Source organism: Euleptes europaea, chromosome 19, assembly GCF_029931775.1.
Source record: "Euleptes europaea isolate rEulEur1 chromosome 19, rEulEur1.hap1, whole genome shotgun sequence".
Classification (NCBI taxonomy): Eukaryota; Metazoa; Chordata; class Lepidosauria; order Squamata; family Sphaerodactylidae; genus Euleptes; species Euleptes europaea.
In genome coordinates this window covers 12,110,636-12,123,755 of record NC_079330.1, presented here as the reverse complement: position 1 = coordinate 12,123,755, position 13,120 = coordinate 12,110,636, and the positions used below count along the sequence as shown (strand labels likewise).

The window sequence follows — 13,120 nt, the reverse complement described above, 5'->3', positions numbered from 1 at the left end:
CCAGATCAGAGTCCACCCCTCCAAACCACCACTTTTAACCACTACACCACACTGGCTGCACGCTGGATGCAGAACTTTATAAGCACAGCCCTGATTGTAAGCTACAGCGCAAACAAGTGCTTGTGCAATAGTGCACTCTTTCTCGTGGAGTGGGAATTATCACATGCAATATGGACCGCCCCTGTATAGCTGCTGACCTGCTCCTGGGGATAACCCACGAGTGCAGTTGAGTGACGACTGGTACGACAGTTCCACAGAAATGTAAAAAAAAGTTTACATTTAATTAAAACGTTAAGGAGGCACAGCTGAATAGTACTGGGAGAGCTCGGCAGCCTGCCGCTCCAAACCTCCTCGGTACCTGAATGCTGGGCTGGGAGGTAGCACCTTGCGCTCTTCTATTTTGCGTAGAAAGGCTTCGATTTGAGCAGTTTGACCAAGCGGTGAAGAGAGTCTTCCAGCTCCTCGACCGGGACTGTCTTGGTGATTTGCAGAGTCTTCTTTGCCAGTTCGTGAGCCTGCAGTTGCACCAGAAAGGGAGGGAGGGAGGGAGGGAGGGAGGGAGGGAAAGGAAGGAAGGAAGGAAGGAAGGAAGGAAGGAAGGAAGGAAGGAAGAAAGAAAGAAAGAAAGAAAGAAAGAAAGAAAGAAAGAAAGAAAGAAAGAAAGAAAGAAAGAAAGAAAGAAAGAAAGAAAGAAAGAAAGAAAGAAAGAAAGAAAGAAAGAGCAATGGAGTGACTTCAGGCCTTTTCAGCAGCAGCGGGGGGGGGGGGGGAATCAGCACATTTTATTTTAAACCCTCACCCCCTGAATGCAGAAAACCTGAGGCACAAATCCCACAGAGATATAGAAAATGTTTTAATGAGAGTCCTGTTCCTACAGCTGTAATTATAATTCGTTAATTCACATAACGTGGGCTTGGCTATTCAGGATTTTCTTCTATTTATTGTGTTTAGCCTGCCCTTCCTTCAAGGAGCTCAGGGTGGCATACGCCGTCTTCCTCCTCCCTCCATATTTATCCTCATAACAGCCCTGTGAGGCAGGCTCATCCATCTATGCTTAGATCTTGTGAGGAAGGCTAGGCTGAAAGACAGTGACTGAAGAAGAAGAGGAGTGGGTTTTTATACCCCGTTTTTCTCTACCTTTAGGGAGTCTCAAAGAGGCTTACAATTGCCTTCCCTTCCCCTCCTCACAACACCCGATGAGGTAGGTGGGGCTGAGAGAGTTTGGAGAGAACTGTGACTGGGCCAAGGTCACCCAGCAGGCTTCATGTGGAGGAGTGGGGAATCAAATCCGGTTCTCCAGATTAGAGTCCGCCGCTCTTAACCACTACGCCATGCTGACTGGTCCAAGATCATCTAGGGGAACTTCACGGCTGAAAGAAGATCTGACCTCGGGTCTCCCTGGTCCAGGCCTGACACATTACTTACTACACCACACTGGAGATAAACTGAAAATGCAGACCTGGAAATGAATTCATGCTTTTAAAAGGGGAGGGAGAGCCTCCCGTTCAGGGGACAGTGGTTGCCAAGCAAGTCTTAAGAAAAAAAAAACACCAAAAAAAGCCAAAGGCCCATCAGGACCGGCAATCTGTCCAAGCAGTGGCCGACGCAGTGCCACAGCACCCTCCCACCCATAGCGGTCTTCCCCATCTTCAATTCACTTGAAGGCTCTGTTCAGCAAATGCTTTTATTATTTGATTTTATTTACTTTATTTATAGCCCCTTCTAATTGAGACTCAAGGCAGATTACTTTTACCCAACAGCCACCTGGTGAGCTTGGTATTATATATTATATTATATTATATTATATTATATTATATTATATTATATTATATTATATTATATTATATTATATTATATTATATTATATTATATTATGTGCTTTGGAACATAGGCAAGATAATGCTGCTGCAGTCGTCTTGTTTGTGGGCTTCCTAGAGGCACCTGGTTGGCCACTGAGTGAACAGACTGCTAGACTTGATGGGCCTTGGTCTGATCCAGCAGGCCTTTTCCTATGGCTGCCAACTTGGAAGGCTTTAAAAGGGGAGTGAACATTTGCATGGAGGATAGAGCTATTCATAGCTACTAGTCAAAATAGATACTAGTCATGATGCATACGTATTCTCTCCAGTATCAGAGGAGCATGTCTATTCAGTGGAGCATGCCGAATATATTAGGTGCTGTGAAACACAGGCAGGGCAATGCTGCTGCCGTCGTCTTGTTTGTGGGCTTCCTAGAGGCACCTGCTTGGCCACTGCGTGAACAGACTGCTGGACTTGATGGGCTTTTTTTTTTTTAAAGTAATGAGCGGGGAGCGGAAAACAGAAGAGGGTGATATAAAATTACATACATTTCTTCCTTGGCACCCAGATTATGTCACAGTAAACTCACTAATACATTACAAACTAGCCACAAAAAATAATATCCAATATTTTCCACATTTCTTATCCTGTCTTTTTTCTTTCTCTTCTTGACTTCTTATCTTCATTTGTTTTTGTTTTTACTACACAAACTTAATTATAGTCCAAATTGAATTATAAAAGACATAACCCAACAAAACATGCCTATCTGTATAAAATTACAAATAATTAGACTGCTGGACTTGATGGGCCTTGGTCTGATCCAGCACGGCCTTTCTTATGTTCTTATGGCCATGGTCCAGGGATTCATTGTTATTAGCTTCCACCCCACTCCACCCTACCAGTCTCAGTCAGCATCCAAACATCTGGGACTTTTGTGGGCTGTTCACACCTCAAAGCCTAGGGAGAAAGGATTCAAACGCCAACCCTCTGCACCCCGTCATTCGAGACAAATCCTTCACAGGGGTTTCCTGCCACGTGGGCTGCCCGTGATGGTAAGCAGAGGCCAATCTCGGCTTCCCAGAGACACGTAGCGAGAAAGTGGCTTGCGGAAATGTCCCACTTTATGACCTACATACAAATTCTGCCTCGGAGGATTTGATCACGTGAAACAGCCAGCCCTCGGTGGGCAAACCTCACAGAAGTTGGAGCCCCATGATGATTAAATGCGGGAGTCGGTACCCTGCTAAGCCAAGCCATTGGTGGCAAAGAAGAAGAGTTGGCTTTTACATGCCAACTTTCTCTACCACTTAAGGGAGACTCAAACCTGCTTACAATCACCTTCCCTTCCCCTCCCCACAACAGACACCCTGTGAGGTGAGTGAGGCTGAAAGTGTGTGACTTGCCCAAGGTCACCCAGCTGGCTTAGTGTGTCAGAGCAGGGAAACGAATCCAGTTCACCAGATTAGCTTCCACCGCTCATGTGGAGGAGTGGGGAATCACACCCAGTTCTCCAGATCAGACTCCACCGCTCCAAAGACTCCACCGCTCCAAAGAAACCTCGTGGTCAACTTGCCTTTGGCATATCAAGGATCAGGTAATGGAACATGGCCAGAGTGAAGACCACCTTTGCTGTTTTAGCCAGCTGCGGCTTGGATGCTTGCTCTCGGATATCCAAGATGGTGTTCAGCATCTGTGTGGCTTCGGCTTGCTGGCCTTCATCTGCAACAGAGATGAAGAGCGTGAGGAGGACAGCCGCAGCCATCGGGAAAAGAACCGGTGTGGGAAATGCGGAAGGCCCAAGTTCGAATCTCCCACCAGCCCTGCAGCTCACTAGATGGCTTGGGCCGCTTGCACTTTTACTCAGCCTAATTTCGCCAACTTACAGAGCAATTATCACAATTGGTGACTCCGTTAAAGAAATCTTGAACAGATTCAGTGTGTTCATTTCGATAAGCGTGTTGGCGGAACCTGTTTACATGTTCACACAATTAAAACAAAATGTTTCATGTAGGTGTTGCTGCCAGCGCCATCTTAGAAGAGGCATTCTCCTTTCTTTCACCCCAGGGAGAATGCTAAGAAGAAGAAGAGTTGGTTTTTATACCCGCTTTTCTCTACCTTTAAGGAGTCTCAAAGAGGCCTACGCCTTCCCTCCCCCCAGACAAAACAGGCACCTTGTGAGGTAGGTGGGGCAGAAAGAGTTCGGAGAGAACTGTGACTAGCCCAAGGTTACCCAGCAGGCTTCATGTGGAGGAGTGGGGAATCGAACCTGGTTCTCCAGATTAATGTCTGCTGCTCTTGTGTAGGAGTGGGGAAACAAACCCGGTTCACCAATTAGAGTCTGACGCTCATGTAGAGGAGTGGGGAATCAAACCCGGTTCTCAAGATGAATGTCTGCTGCTCTTAACCACTACACCACACTTGCTAAGACTGTGCCTGCTACCTAAAGGTTTTGTGAATACTTGTATTAAAAATTACTAACTAACAATCTTTTAAGTATCTGTTGCTAGATTAATCCAGTGCTCTTTTTGGGGGGTCAATCAAAGCACTTATGCTAAACACTGAGGCCCTAATTAATAAGAACCTGCTCTGATCCCATGGGGAAGACTGCAATTATTAATTATTCAGATATTTGTATCCCACTTTTCTTGCCAGTGGGGACCCAAGCGACTGACAATACTGTTCGCCCCTCTGCTATTTTAGCCTCCCAACAACAACCCTAGGAGGAAGGTTAGGCTGAGAGTGACTGGCCCAGGGTCGCCCAGTGAGCTTCCATGGGAGAGTCAGGGATTCCACACAGGGTCTCCCAAACCTCAACCTGATGTGCTAACCACTACACCAGGCTGATTCTCCTCCCTCCCCAAATTAATGCCCTTACCAAGAAGGTCTCCTACGGTGGTCTCCTCCTCAGGCAACATATTGATCTCAGATGGACTCAAGAGCGACTGGAACTGGTGGTCGATAAACCGGATGAAGTGATTGAACCACATTTCCGTAACCTTGTGGCAAGAGAACAAAAACTTCAGTGAACAGCAACAACAAAAAGAAGCAAGAAAAGAAACAAGTGATCCTTCTTCACCTGGGAAAGCATGCATGAGAGCTAGCGAGGTCTACTGGTTGAGACCAGGAGACTCTAATCTGGAGAACTGGGTTTGGTTCCCCGCCCCTCCACATGAGCAGCAGACTCTAATCTGGAGAATTGGGTTTGGTTCCCCACCCTTTCACATGAGCAGCGGACTCTAATCTGGAGAACTGTGTTCGATTCCCTGCTCCTCCTCATGAAGCCTGCTGGGTGACCTTGGGCTAATCACAGTTCTCTCCGAACTCTCTCTTTGAGGGAATTCGTCAGAAGCTAATTCTGCCTCTTATTAGCACAATGGAAGCCAGTTCAGAGGAAGAGAAAATTAAATTCCTCTTATGGGAGGGAGACTCTCAGCGATCTTTGCAAGTAGCCAAGTACTGCTCTGCAGCTATTAAAATCTGTTTGGAGAAGGGTATTAGTGATTTTTAATTGATATGTGCCTATGTGAACAAGGTGATTTTTAATTGATATAATTTTATCTGTATTTCGTATATAGAGATTATTTATTATGTAATCGGTTTTACTGACAAGGTTTGCAGCTTATCTGGCTATTGCCGTAATAATAAAGTCATTCATTCAGAACTCTCTCAGCCCTACCCACCTCACAAGGTGCCTGTTGTGGGGAAGCGAAGGGAAAGTGATGGAGACTCCTCAAAGGTAGCGAAAAGCGGGGTATAAAAACCAACTCTTTTCCCTCAAGGTATAGCACCTGCTTTGTATGCAGAAGGCACTTTGGTTCAACATGAGCTCCTCCTCTGGGTTTCTTGGGAAGTGTATGTACTCCTTTAAGTGTGGCATTCCACAATCTCACCATGCAAATGCAGCAACTGGGTGCAAAAAACCCAGTGCCTTGAGAATCTCTTTTTGCAAAATAGCTAGTGTCTAGCCCTCATAAGCATGAAAGGTAAACTTGAAAACACATGGGGACGGATAGCCCATCAGTCTTCCTGAAAGGACTTCCTTAGGAGGAGACAGAAAGCTTTCCCTAACTATCCCACCAACATGCCCCTGCTTAAATTAGGTCTACAGGTTAAATACGGGAAACTACAGCTGTACTTTGACCCACTCGAGGATCCCCTCCAACGGAGGGCTTTTATGCTCGCCAGGCTTAATGCTCTCCGCTCAGAGATATTAAAGGGTAGGTTTAAAAATACCCCTTTGAGAAAAGATTATGTTTATATGGGTTGAGTCAACACGATACACTTCAGCATATAATCATAAACGGTTTTCTGCATGATGGCCCTCATAAGAAAACAATTTCACCCTTGATCGATAAAATGAAATCTGGCCAAGAATCTTCCATATGCCTGTTTCTAATGAATGACTCTAAGAGCCCCGTGGCGCAGAGCGGTAAGCTGCAGTACTGCAGTCCAAGCTCTACTCACGACCTGTTCGATCCCAACAGAAGTTGGTTTCAGGCAGCCGGCTCAAGGCTGACTCATCCTTCCAAGGTCGGTAAAATGAGTACCCAGCTTGCTGGGGGTAAAGGGAAGATGACTGGGGAAGGCACTGGCAAACCACCCTGTAAACAAAGTCTGCCTAGTAAACGTCGGGATGTGTCGTCACCCCATGGGTCAGGAATGACCCGGTGCTTGCACAGGGGACCTTTACCTTTACCAATGACTCTATCCCTGAAGTCACATCAATGGTGGCGGATTTTTTGTCAGAAGTTGTCAAGACTAGGATCAAAGTTTAAATTATATTTATATGGGAAATGTATGGTTTGAGTATTTTTGTGTACCATCTATGCTATATTTCTGAGAATATGCCAATAAAGGTCGATTGATTGAAGCTTTGCTAAACACCTGCACTCCTTGCACACAGTAGTGTTAAAAACTGGGCAACCTAAGCAAATATAGGCACATTTGCTCAGTCTGCAGAAAGGCACAGAATCCAGAGGGGGAGGGAAAGTCTCAGCAGCTTTATTTATAGATCATGCTTGTTCAGCAACTGGATTCGCTGGGGATCATTCTGAGAAGTCAGCAAGGTGTGTGCGCAGGCGAGTCCTTCCCAACACCAGTCCAAGTGACACGCTGGCAAGCAACTACCCACAACCCAAAGCCCCAGCTGCTGTTTGTGGTGGCCCAAAGGGACGGCTGTTGATTCCTAACTTCGGGGTGGGGAGAGTTATATGGTTGGAAGAGAAAGAAAGACCATAACTTCAAGGTATGGGCAAAAGAAACCCTCCCTGCCCCCAAAGCACTAAAGGTAAAGGTCCCCTATTCCATGGGGTTGTTTGTCAGTGCCTTCCCCAGTCATCTTCCCTTTACCCCCAGCAAGTTGGGTGCTCATTTTGCCGACCTCGGAAGGATGGAAGGCTGAGTCGACCTTGAGCCGGCTACCTGAAACCGACTTCCGTCGGGATTGAACTCAGGTTGTGAGCAGAGCTTGGACTGCCGTACTGCAGCTTACCACTCTGCGCCAAGGGGCCCAAAGCACTACTGAACCTATTTTTAAACCCACTCTAACAAAAGATTTTTTCCCCAAACGTTCTCAAACAGGTTCACAATTTATGAAATATGCTGCTGGATGCCAGTCACGCCCTACCAATCTGTTACCCCAACATCTTATTTGTATATGTGTTGCTAAACTCTTTGGACGACAGAATTTTTTTTTCGGCCTCCAGGGGTGCAACTGAAAAATCAATTTTGCTTTCAAGATGGAATTACGAGAACGCTGCAGCTCCTCACGCACCCCATAAATCCACAAAGGCAGTTCGGAAAGCTACAACTGCAATAAAGTATCTTTGCATTTAAGGGGACACAGGACTCTTGGGTTGTTTTATATCCAGAAAAGTTAACACTGCTTCGATGCGGACCCCCCCCCCCCCGTGTCAACCCTGTTCCTGCACAGCCGCATCATGATCTACTGACCTCGGTGTACAGGGAGTCAGCGATGTCCATTCTGTTCTGCCGGAAGAAAACATTGGCCATGTGGAAATACCCTCCCGACACGGCGACGTCATTTGTTCCAAAGGCACAACTAGCGAAGAAAATCTGAAATCCGATCAAGAGAGAGACTAGAGGGTAATGGTATAGCCGCTCTCGGGCTGAAATCAAGCTGACATACAGAACAGAAAGAGCTAGTCGTGTTTAGAAGATGAAGAGTTGGTTTTTATATACCAACTTTCTCTATCACTTAAGGGAGACTCAAACCAGCTTACAATCGCCTTCCCTCCCCCTCCCCACAACAGACACCCAGTGAGGTAGGTGAGGCTGAGAGAGCTGTGACTAGGTCACCCAAGGTCACCCAGCTGGCTTCACGTGGAGGAGCGGGGAAACAAATCCAGTTCACCAGATTAGCCTCCGCCGCTCATGTGGAGGAGTGGGGAATCGAACCCAGTTCTCCAGATCAGAGTCCACCGCTCTTAACCACTACACCACGCTGGCTCTACACCACTACACCACTGCCATGATCCCCAATATGGTGTCCAGCGGTGTCCCTATAATTCTGGTTGCTGTTTGCAGCAGCTACAGAGGGCCCAGTATGACATGTGTCTGTTGCCATGAGAAACCTGCGCTCCCCACAACAGGGTGGAAGCAGCTGCTTCGAGCAGCAAGTCTACATGATGGGAGACAGTCCCGTCGCAGCTGTTAAGGGGTGGATGGGTGGGTTCAGCAACTGAGCACGGATGTCTTACGTCATTTGCCAGGTTGTACAAAGACTCGTCAAAGTTCCCTTTGGCCGCAAAGAGGAGCCCCAGGTTACGATGCAGCTTGGACTGAATGGCGGGGCTGCACTGAGATGTCTTGAGGACGCTCCACCGAGCTTGGGAGAGGTACTCCTCTGCTTGGGAGAGATGTCCCAGGCCTGGCAGGAACAAACCCCAACAGAGGATAAGATGAGGGGCATCAAGGGCTTTATACCCCATCTTTCAATCTAAACCTCTGCTCCCCCACCCCGACCTCTGGCGTTCTGGGACAATGGGCAGGTTAGAGCACTTTTTGGCAGGGAGAGGGGAATCAAGTGGAGGAAGAGGCTTCTGGGCCACCGGCAAAGGCCTCCACGGACAGGCTGGGTTTTTAAAAGATTGACAAGCAAGCCCTGATAGATTCCTTAACTGCAGCCTTAGAATAATAGAATCAGAGTTGGAAGAGACCACAAGGGTCATCTAGTCCAACCCCCTGAACAATGCAGGAAATTCAAAACTACCTCTCCCACACACCCTCAGTGACCCTTATTCTATGGCCAGAGGATGGCAACAAACAAACCCTCCAGGATCCCTAGCCAATCTGGCCTGGAGGAAAATAGCTTCCTCACCCCAAAGGGGTGATCGGCATTGCTCTGGGCATGAGGAGAAGGAGAAGAAGAGTTGGTTTTTATATGCCGACTTTCTCTACCACTTAAGGGAGAATCAAACCGGCTTACAATCTCCATCCCTTCACTTCCTCACAACAGACACCCTGCAAGGTAGTTCACCAGATTAGCGTCCGCTGCTCACGTAGAGGAGCGGGGAATCAAACCTAGTTCTCCAGATTAGACTCCACAGCTCCAAACCACCGCTCTTAACCACTACACCCCGCTGGCCACGAGAGCCAAACACTGACACAACCCTTCTGTCCCTCCCTCTCATGACCTGCCTCCAAGCTGGTTCACTATCAAAACGCTGACAGATCTCAGCACTTTGGGGATTGCTGGTTGTAGCCGAGAAAACAAAACGGTGCGGATGCAGCTCCGGCCAAACTCACCCAGGCTCGCCTCTGCTAACATGAGGTAAGCCGGCACCAGTTCGCCAGAATTCAAACCATGCACGCTGACGGCGAACTTCAGAGAATGCAGCGCTGCCGGGATGGCATCTTCGTGCTTGCCTTCGTACAGGAACTTCTGGGCCACGCTGTGAGTCAGTTCGGCTAGGAACTTCTGGGGCGGCACAAAGAAAGAAATGCCGATGAAGCATCATCAGCTACTGGCTATGCTTTACTGTGCTTCACAGATATTGCATTTTCAAACAAGTCTATTGGCGCCATTTTCCCAACAGTGTGGGCTCGCTTCGTGTTCCAGTGTCACATTTTGGTAATTCTTGCAACACTTCAAACTTTTTCATCATGACTACAGTACATTTTTTAAAAAAGACAGTGCGCTATTGCACACTTAATAGAATACCTCATAGTGTAAACATAACTTTTATATGCACTGGGAAACCAAAGCAATCCGCGTGACTCGCTTTATTGCGATATTTGCTTTATGGCAGTGGTTTGGAACTGAACCTGCAATGTCTCTGAGATGTGCTTGTATGACTCTCCCCCACCCCCTTTATGTGTGTGTGTGGGGGTAATTTCTGATGACTTGAACGGGTACTCAGTACCTTTTGAACACATAGGATCGCAGCATTGAACCCATGAAGCTGCCTTATACTGAATCAGATCCTTGGTCCATCCAAGTCAGTATTGTCTACTCAGACCAGCAGCAGCTCTCCATGGTCTCGGGTAGGGGTCTTTCACATCACCTGCTTGCCTAGTCCTTTTAAATGGAGATGCCGGGGATTGAACCTGGGACCCTTCTGCATGCCAAGTAGATGCTCTACCACTGAGCCACAGCCACCACCACCCCGACTTTCGGTTTCCCAAGTCAGCTGCATCAAGAGTTCCATATGTCATTTGGTCCGAGCCACAGAATCTGGATTCCACAGCATTTCTGATTTCTCTGTTGCTTTCAAAAGGTATATTTTTACCCTTTACGGTGCAAGGACGATGTTGGCAAGGGGCTCTAGTGCTTCTGTGCCTCCTCCTCTCTGGCAGTCTTCAAGCAGAGACTGGACTGGACAAACACTCCTCAGGGATGCTTTAGGCTGCTCCTGCACTGAGCAGAGGGTTGGACTAGATGGCCCGTGTGACCCCTTCCAACTCTATGATTCCATGAGTTAAATCATAACCTTTCCCCCTTCTTTATCCAGTGACTGACCTCTCTGCTGATCTTCTGTACTTGCCCATGCTGTCTCTTTTCCTCAGAATCATAAAAAGGCGACGTGGTACGCAATGGAATGAGGAGTTGGCATATCTTCTCGTGAACGCTGACCCAGTCAGCATTTTGATGCTCTACTTCACTGTGAGAAGAAAAGTGGTTATTAGCAGTAAGAACTGTAAAGTGCGGATTAATTCTCCCCCATCCGTCAAAGCTAGAAACAACTTGCGTTTGTACTTGCTCCAGAAAGCAGAGAAACCGAGCAACAGCTTTCCGGCTGAAAGGAGAGAGCAGCTATCACATAACTGCTTTCCTTCTTGCTAGGTACAAGCACAGATTGCTCTGCCAACTAGCTACTGACTTAGAGGCTCTGATTTGTAGCAGGTGCCTAGTGGACTTAGCCCCTTAAAACAACAACATTATCATTGGGGATAATGCAATGGGGATTACGGGGTTGTGCCTGGCTTTTCCTCTCCATAATGAGAGTAGCTACACCAGCCCCACCTACGCGGTAGTAGGATGGACTCTCGGAAGGGGAGAGAATACAGCCATGCAGGCCATTTCCTCCAGGGGAACTGATCTCTGCAGTCTGGAGGTCAGTTGTAATTCTGGAAGACCTCCAGGCCTGGGGTTGCCAAGCTCCAGCTGGGGCCTGGAGATCTCCCGGAATTGCAACTGGTCTCCGGACTGCAGAGATCCGTTCCCCTGGAGAGAATGGTTGCTTTGGAGTATGGACTCAATGGCAGTATACCCCACTGAGGTCCTCCCTTCCCCAAAGTCCACCCTCTCCAGGCTCCACCTTCAAAATTTCCAGGAATTTCCCCACTCAGAGCTAGCAGCCCTACCCCAGGCCCCAGCCGCAGGTCGGCAAACCCTACACATAGGGTTGCCAGCTCCAGGTTGGGAAATACCTGGAGATTTTGGGGGCGGAGCCTGAGGAGGGCGGGGTTCGGGGAGGGACTTTGATGCCATAGAGCCCGATTGCCAAAGTGGCCATTTTCTCCAGGGGAACTGATCTCTATCGGCTGGAGATCAGTTGTAGTAGCAGATCTCCATCCAGTAGCTGGAGGTTGTAGAAAAAATCAGTACAGCTCACTGTATTCAAAAATTCATTAACAACGTGCTAACAGTAAGACAACCACAATAAAGTGCAAAGATTACAAAAATTACACACAAAATATATACAAATATAGTTATTTACAGGATAGTTATCACAAGCATAATAGCAATCTCCAGTTAACTAGGCAACAGTCTATATCCAAGGCAAAAGAAGAATTCTTCAAATCCAACTGTGGACGACAATGTCAAATCAAATAGCACAAAGTCCAAGAGAAGTCTGGGGGAGACAGAGAAGTCTTGGACTTTGTGCTATTTGATTTGACATTGTCGTCCACAGTTGGATTTGAAGAATTCTTCTTTTGCCTTGGATATAGACTGTTGCCTAGTTAACTGGAGATTGCTATTATGCTTGTGATAACTATCCTGTAAATAACTATATTTGTATATATTTTGTGTGTAATTTTTGTAATCTTTGCACTTTATTGTGGTTGTCTTACTGTTAGCACGTTGTTAATGAATTTTTGAATACAGTGAGCGGTACTGATTTTTTCTCCAGCTTCTTGTTATCAGTATTGTATTTTTTACAGTAGCTGGAGGTCGGCAACCTTACTTACACACCAGTAGAAAGTGACGCAGCAGCCACCGCAACGCACCGTGGCCGGCGCTCGGCACAACTCGCAAAAGACCTTCCGCCCGCGAGGCAGCGCCAGGGGCCAGACCCGCTCCGTCTGCATCGCGCCTTCCCGAGGTTGCCAGGGACGCGGTTGCTAGGGCAGCGAAGAGAGAGGGTTGCACTTCCGGCGAGTCGGGCGGGGAAGGGGAAAAAATGCTACGGGATGGACTTCCGGTTAAACCGTGCTGCCGCTGTTGGCCGTGGGGGAGGCTCCATGGGGTCGCTCTAGGCGTCGCCGCCTCTGTGGTGAAACCCTCAGGTGCATTTTTTGGGGGGGGGGGAGACAGCCCAGAGCGGGAGTGCGAGAGAAGGCAACTGTAAGCCCTCGACGACGCAAAGGCATGGGCCGCGAACTCGGGAGGAGGCGGGACTTCCGCAGAGGAGGCCGCGCCCATTGGGTGCACTTCCGGTTAAACCGTGCTGCCGCTGTTGGCCGTGGGGGGGGGTCGCTCTAGGCGTCGCCGTCCCTGTGGTGAACCCCTCAGGCGCATTTTGGGGCGGTGGGGGGAGACAGACGTTTCTAGGCCCTGGCCACGGTAGGCCCTCGACGACGCAAAGGCACGGGCCGCGAACTCGGGAGGAGGCGGGACTTCCGCCGAAGAGGCCGCG

At 48.2% G+C, this 13,120-nt stretch overlaps 1 protein-coding gene across 1 annotated transcript; it reads right to left on the bottom strand.

Moving 5' to 3' along the window:
• Nucleotides 1–395: 395 nt before the first annotated feature.
• ZMYND12 (zinc finger MYND-type containing 12) lies at nucleotides 396–12,572 on the bottom strand. The gene is made up of 8 exons (XM_056865365.1): nucleotides 12,457–12,572; nucleotides 10,780–10,921; nucleotides 9,567–9,738; nucleotides 8,519–8,688; nucleotides 7,752–7,874; nucleotides 4,675–4,795; nucleotides 3,373–3,518; nucleotides 396–515 (listed from the first exon to the last, which is right to left on the bottom strand). Exons 1-8 carry the CDS (start codon nucleotides 12,570–12,572, stop codon nucleotides 396–398), a joined length of 1,110 nt encoding a protein of 369 aa, XP_056721343.1.
• Between the last annotated feature and the right edge of the window lie 548 nt (nucleotides 12,573–13,120).

Excerpts from the sequence above, each read along its gene's own strand:
- ZMYND12 (XM_056865365.1), bottom strand. The coding sequence starts at position 12,572 with ATGCAGACGGAGCGGGTCTGGCCCCTGGCGCTGCCTCGCGGGCGGAAG. Across the intron at positions 9,739-10,779 it reads TACAGAAGATCAGCAGAGAG|AAGTTCCTAGCCGAACTGAC; the intron begins GTCAGTCACTGG and ends GTGCCGCCCCAG. Across the intron at positions 516-3,372 it reads TGATCCTTGATATGCCAAAG|GCTCACGAACTGGCAAAGAA; the intron begins GCAAGTTGACCA and ends GTGCAACTGCAG.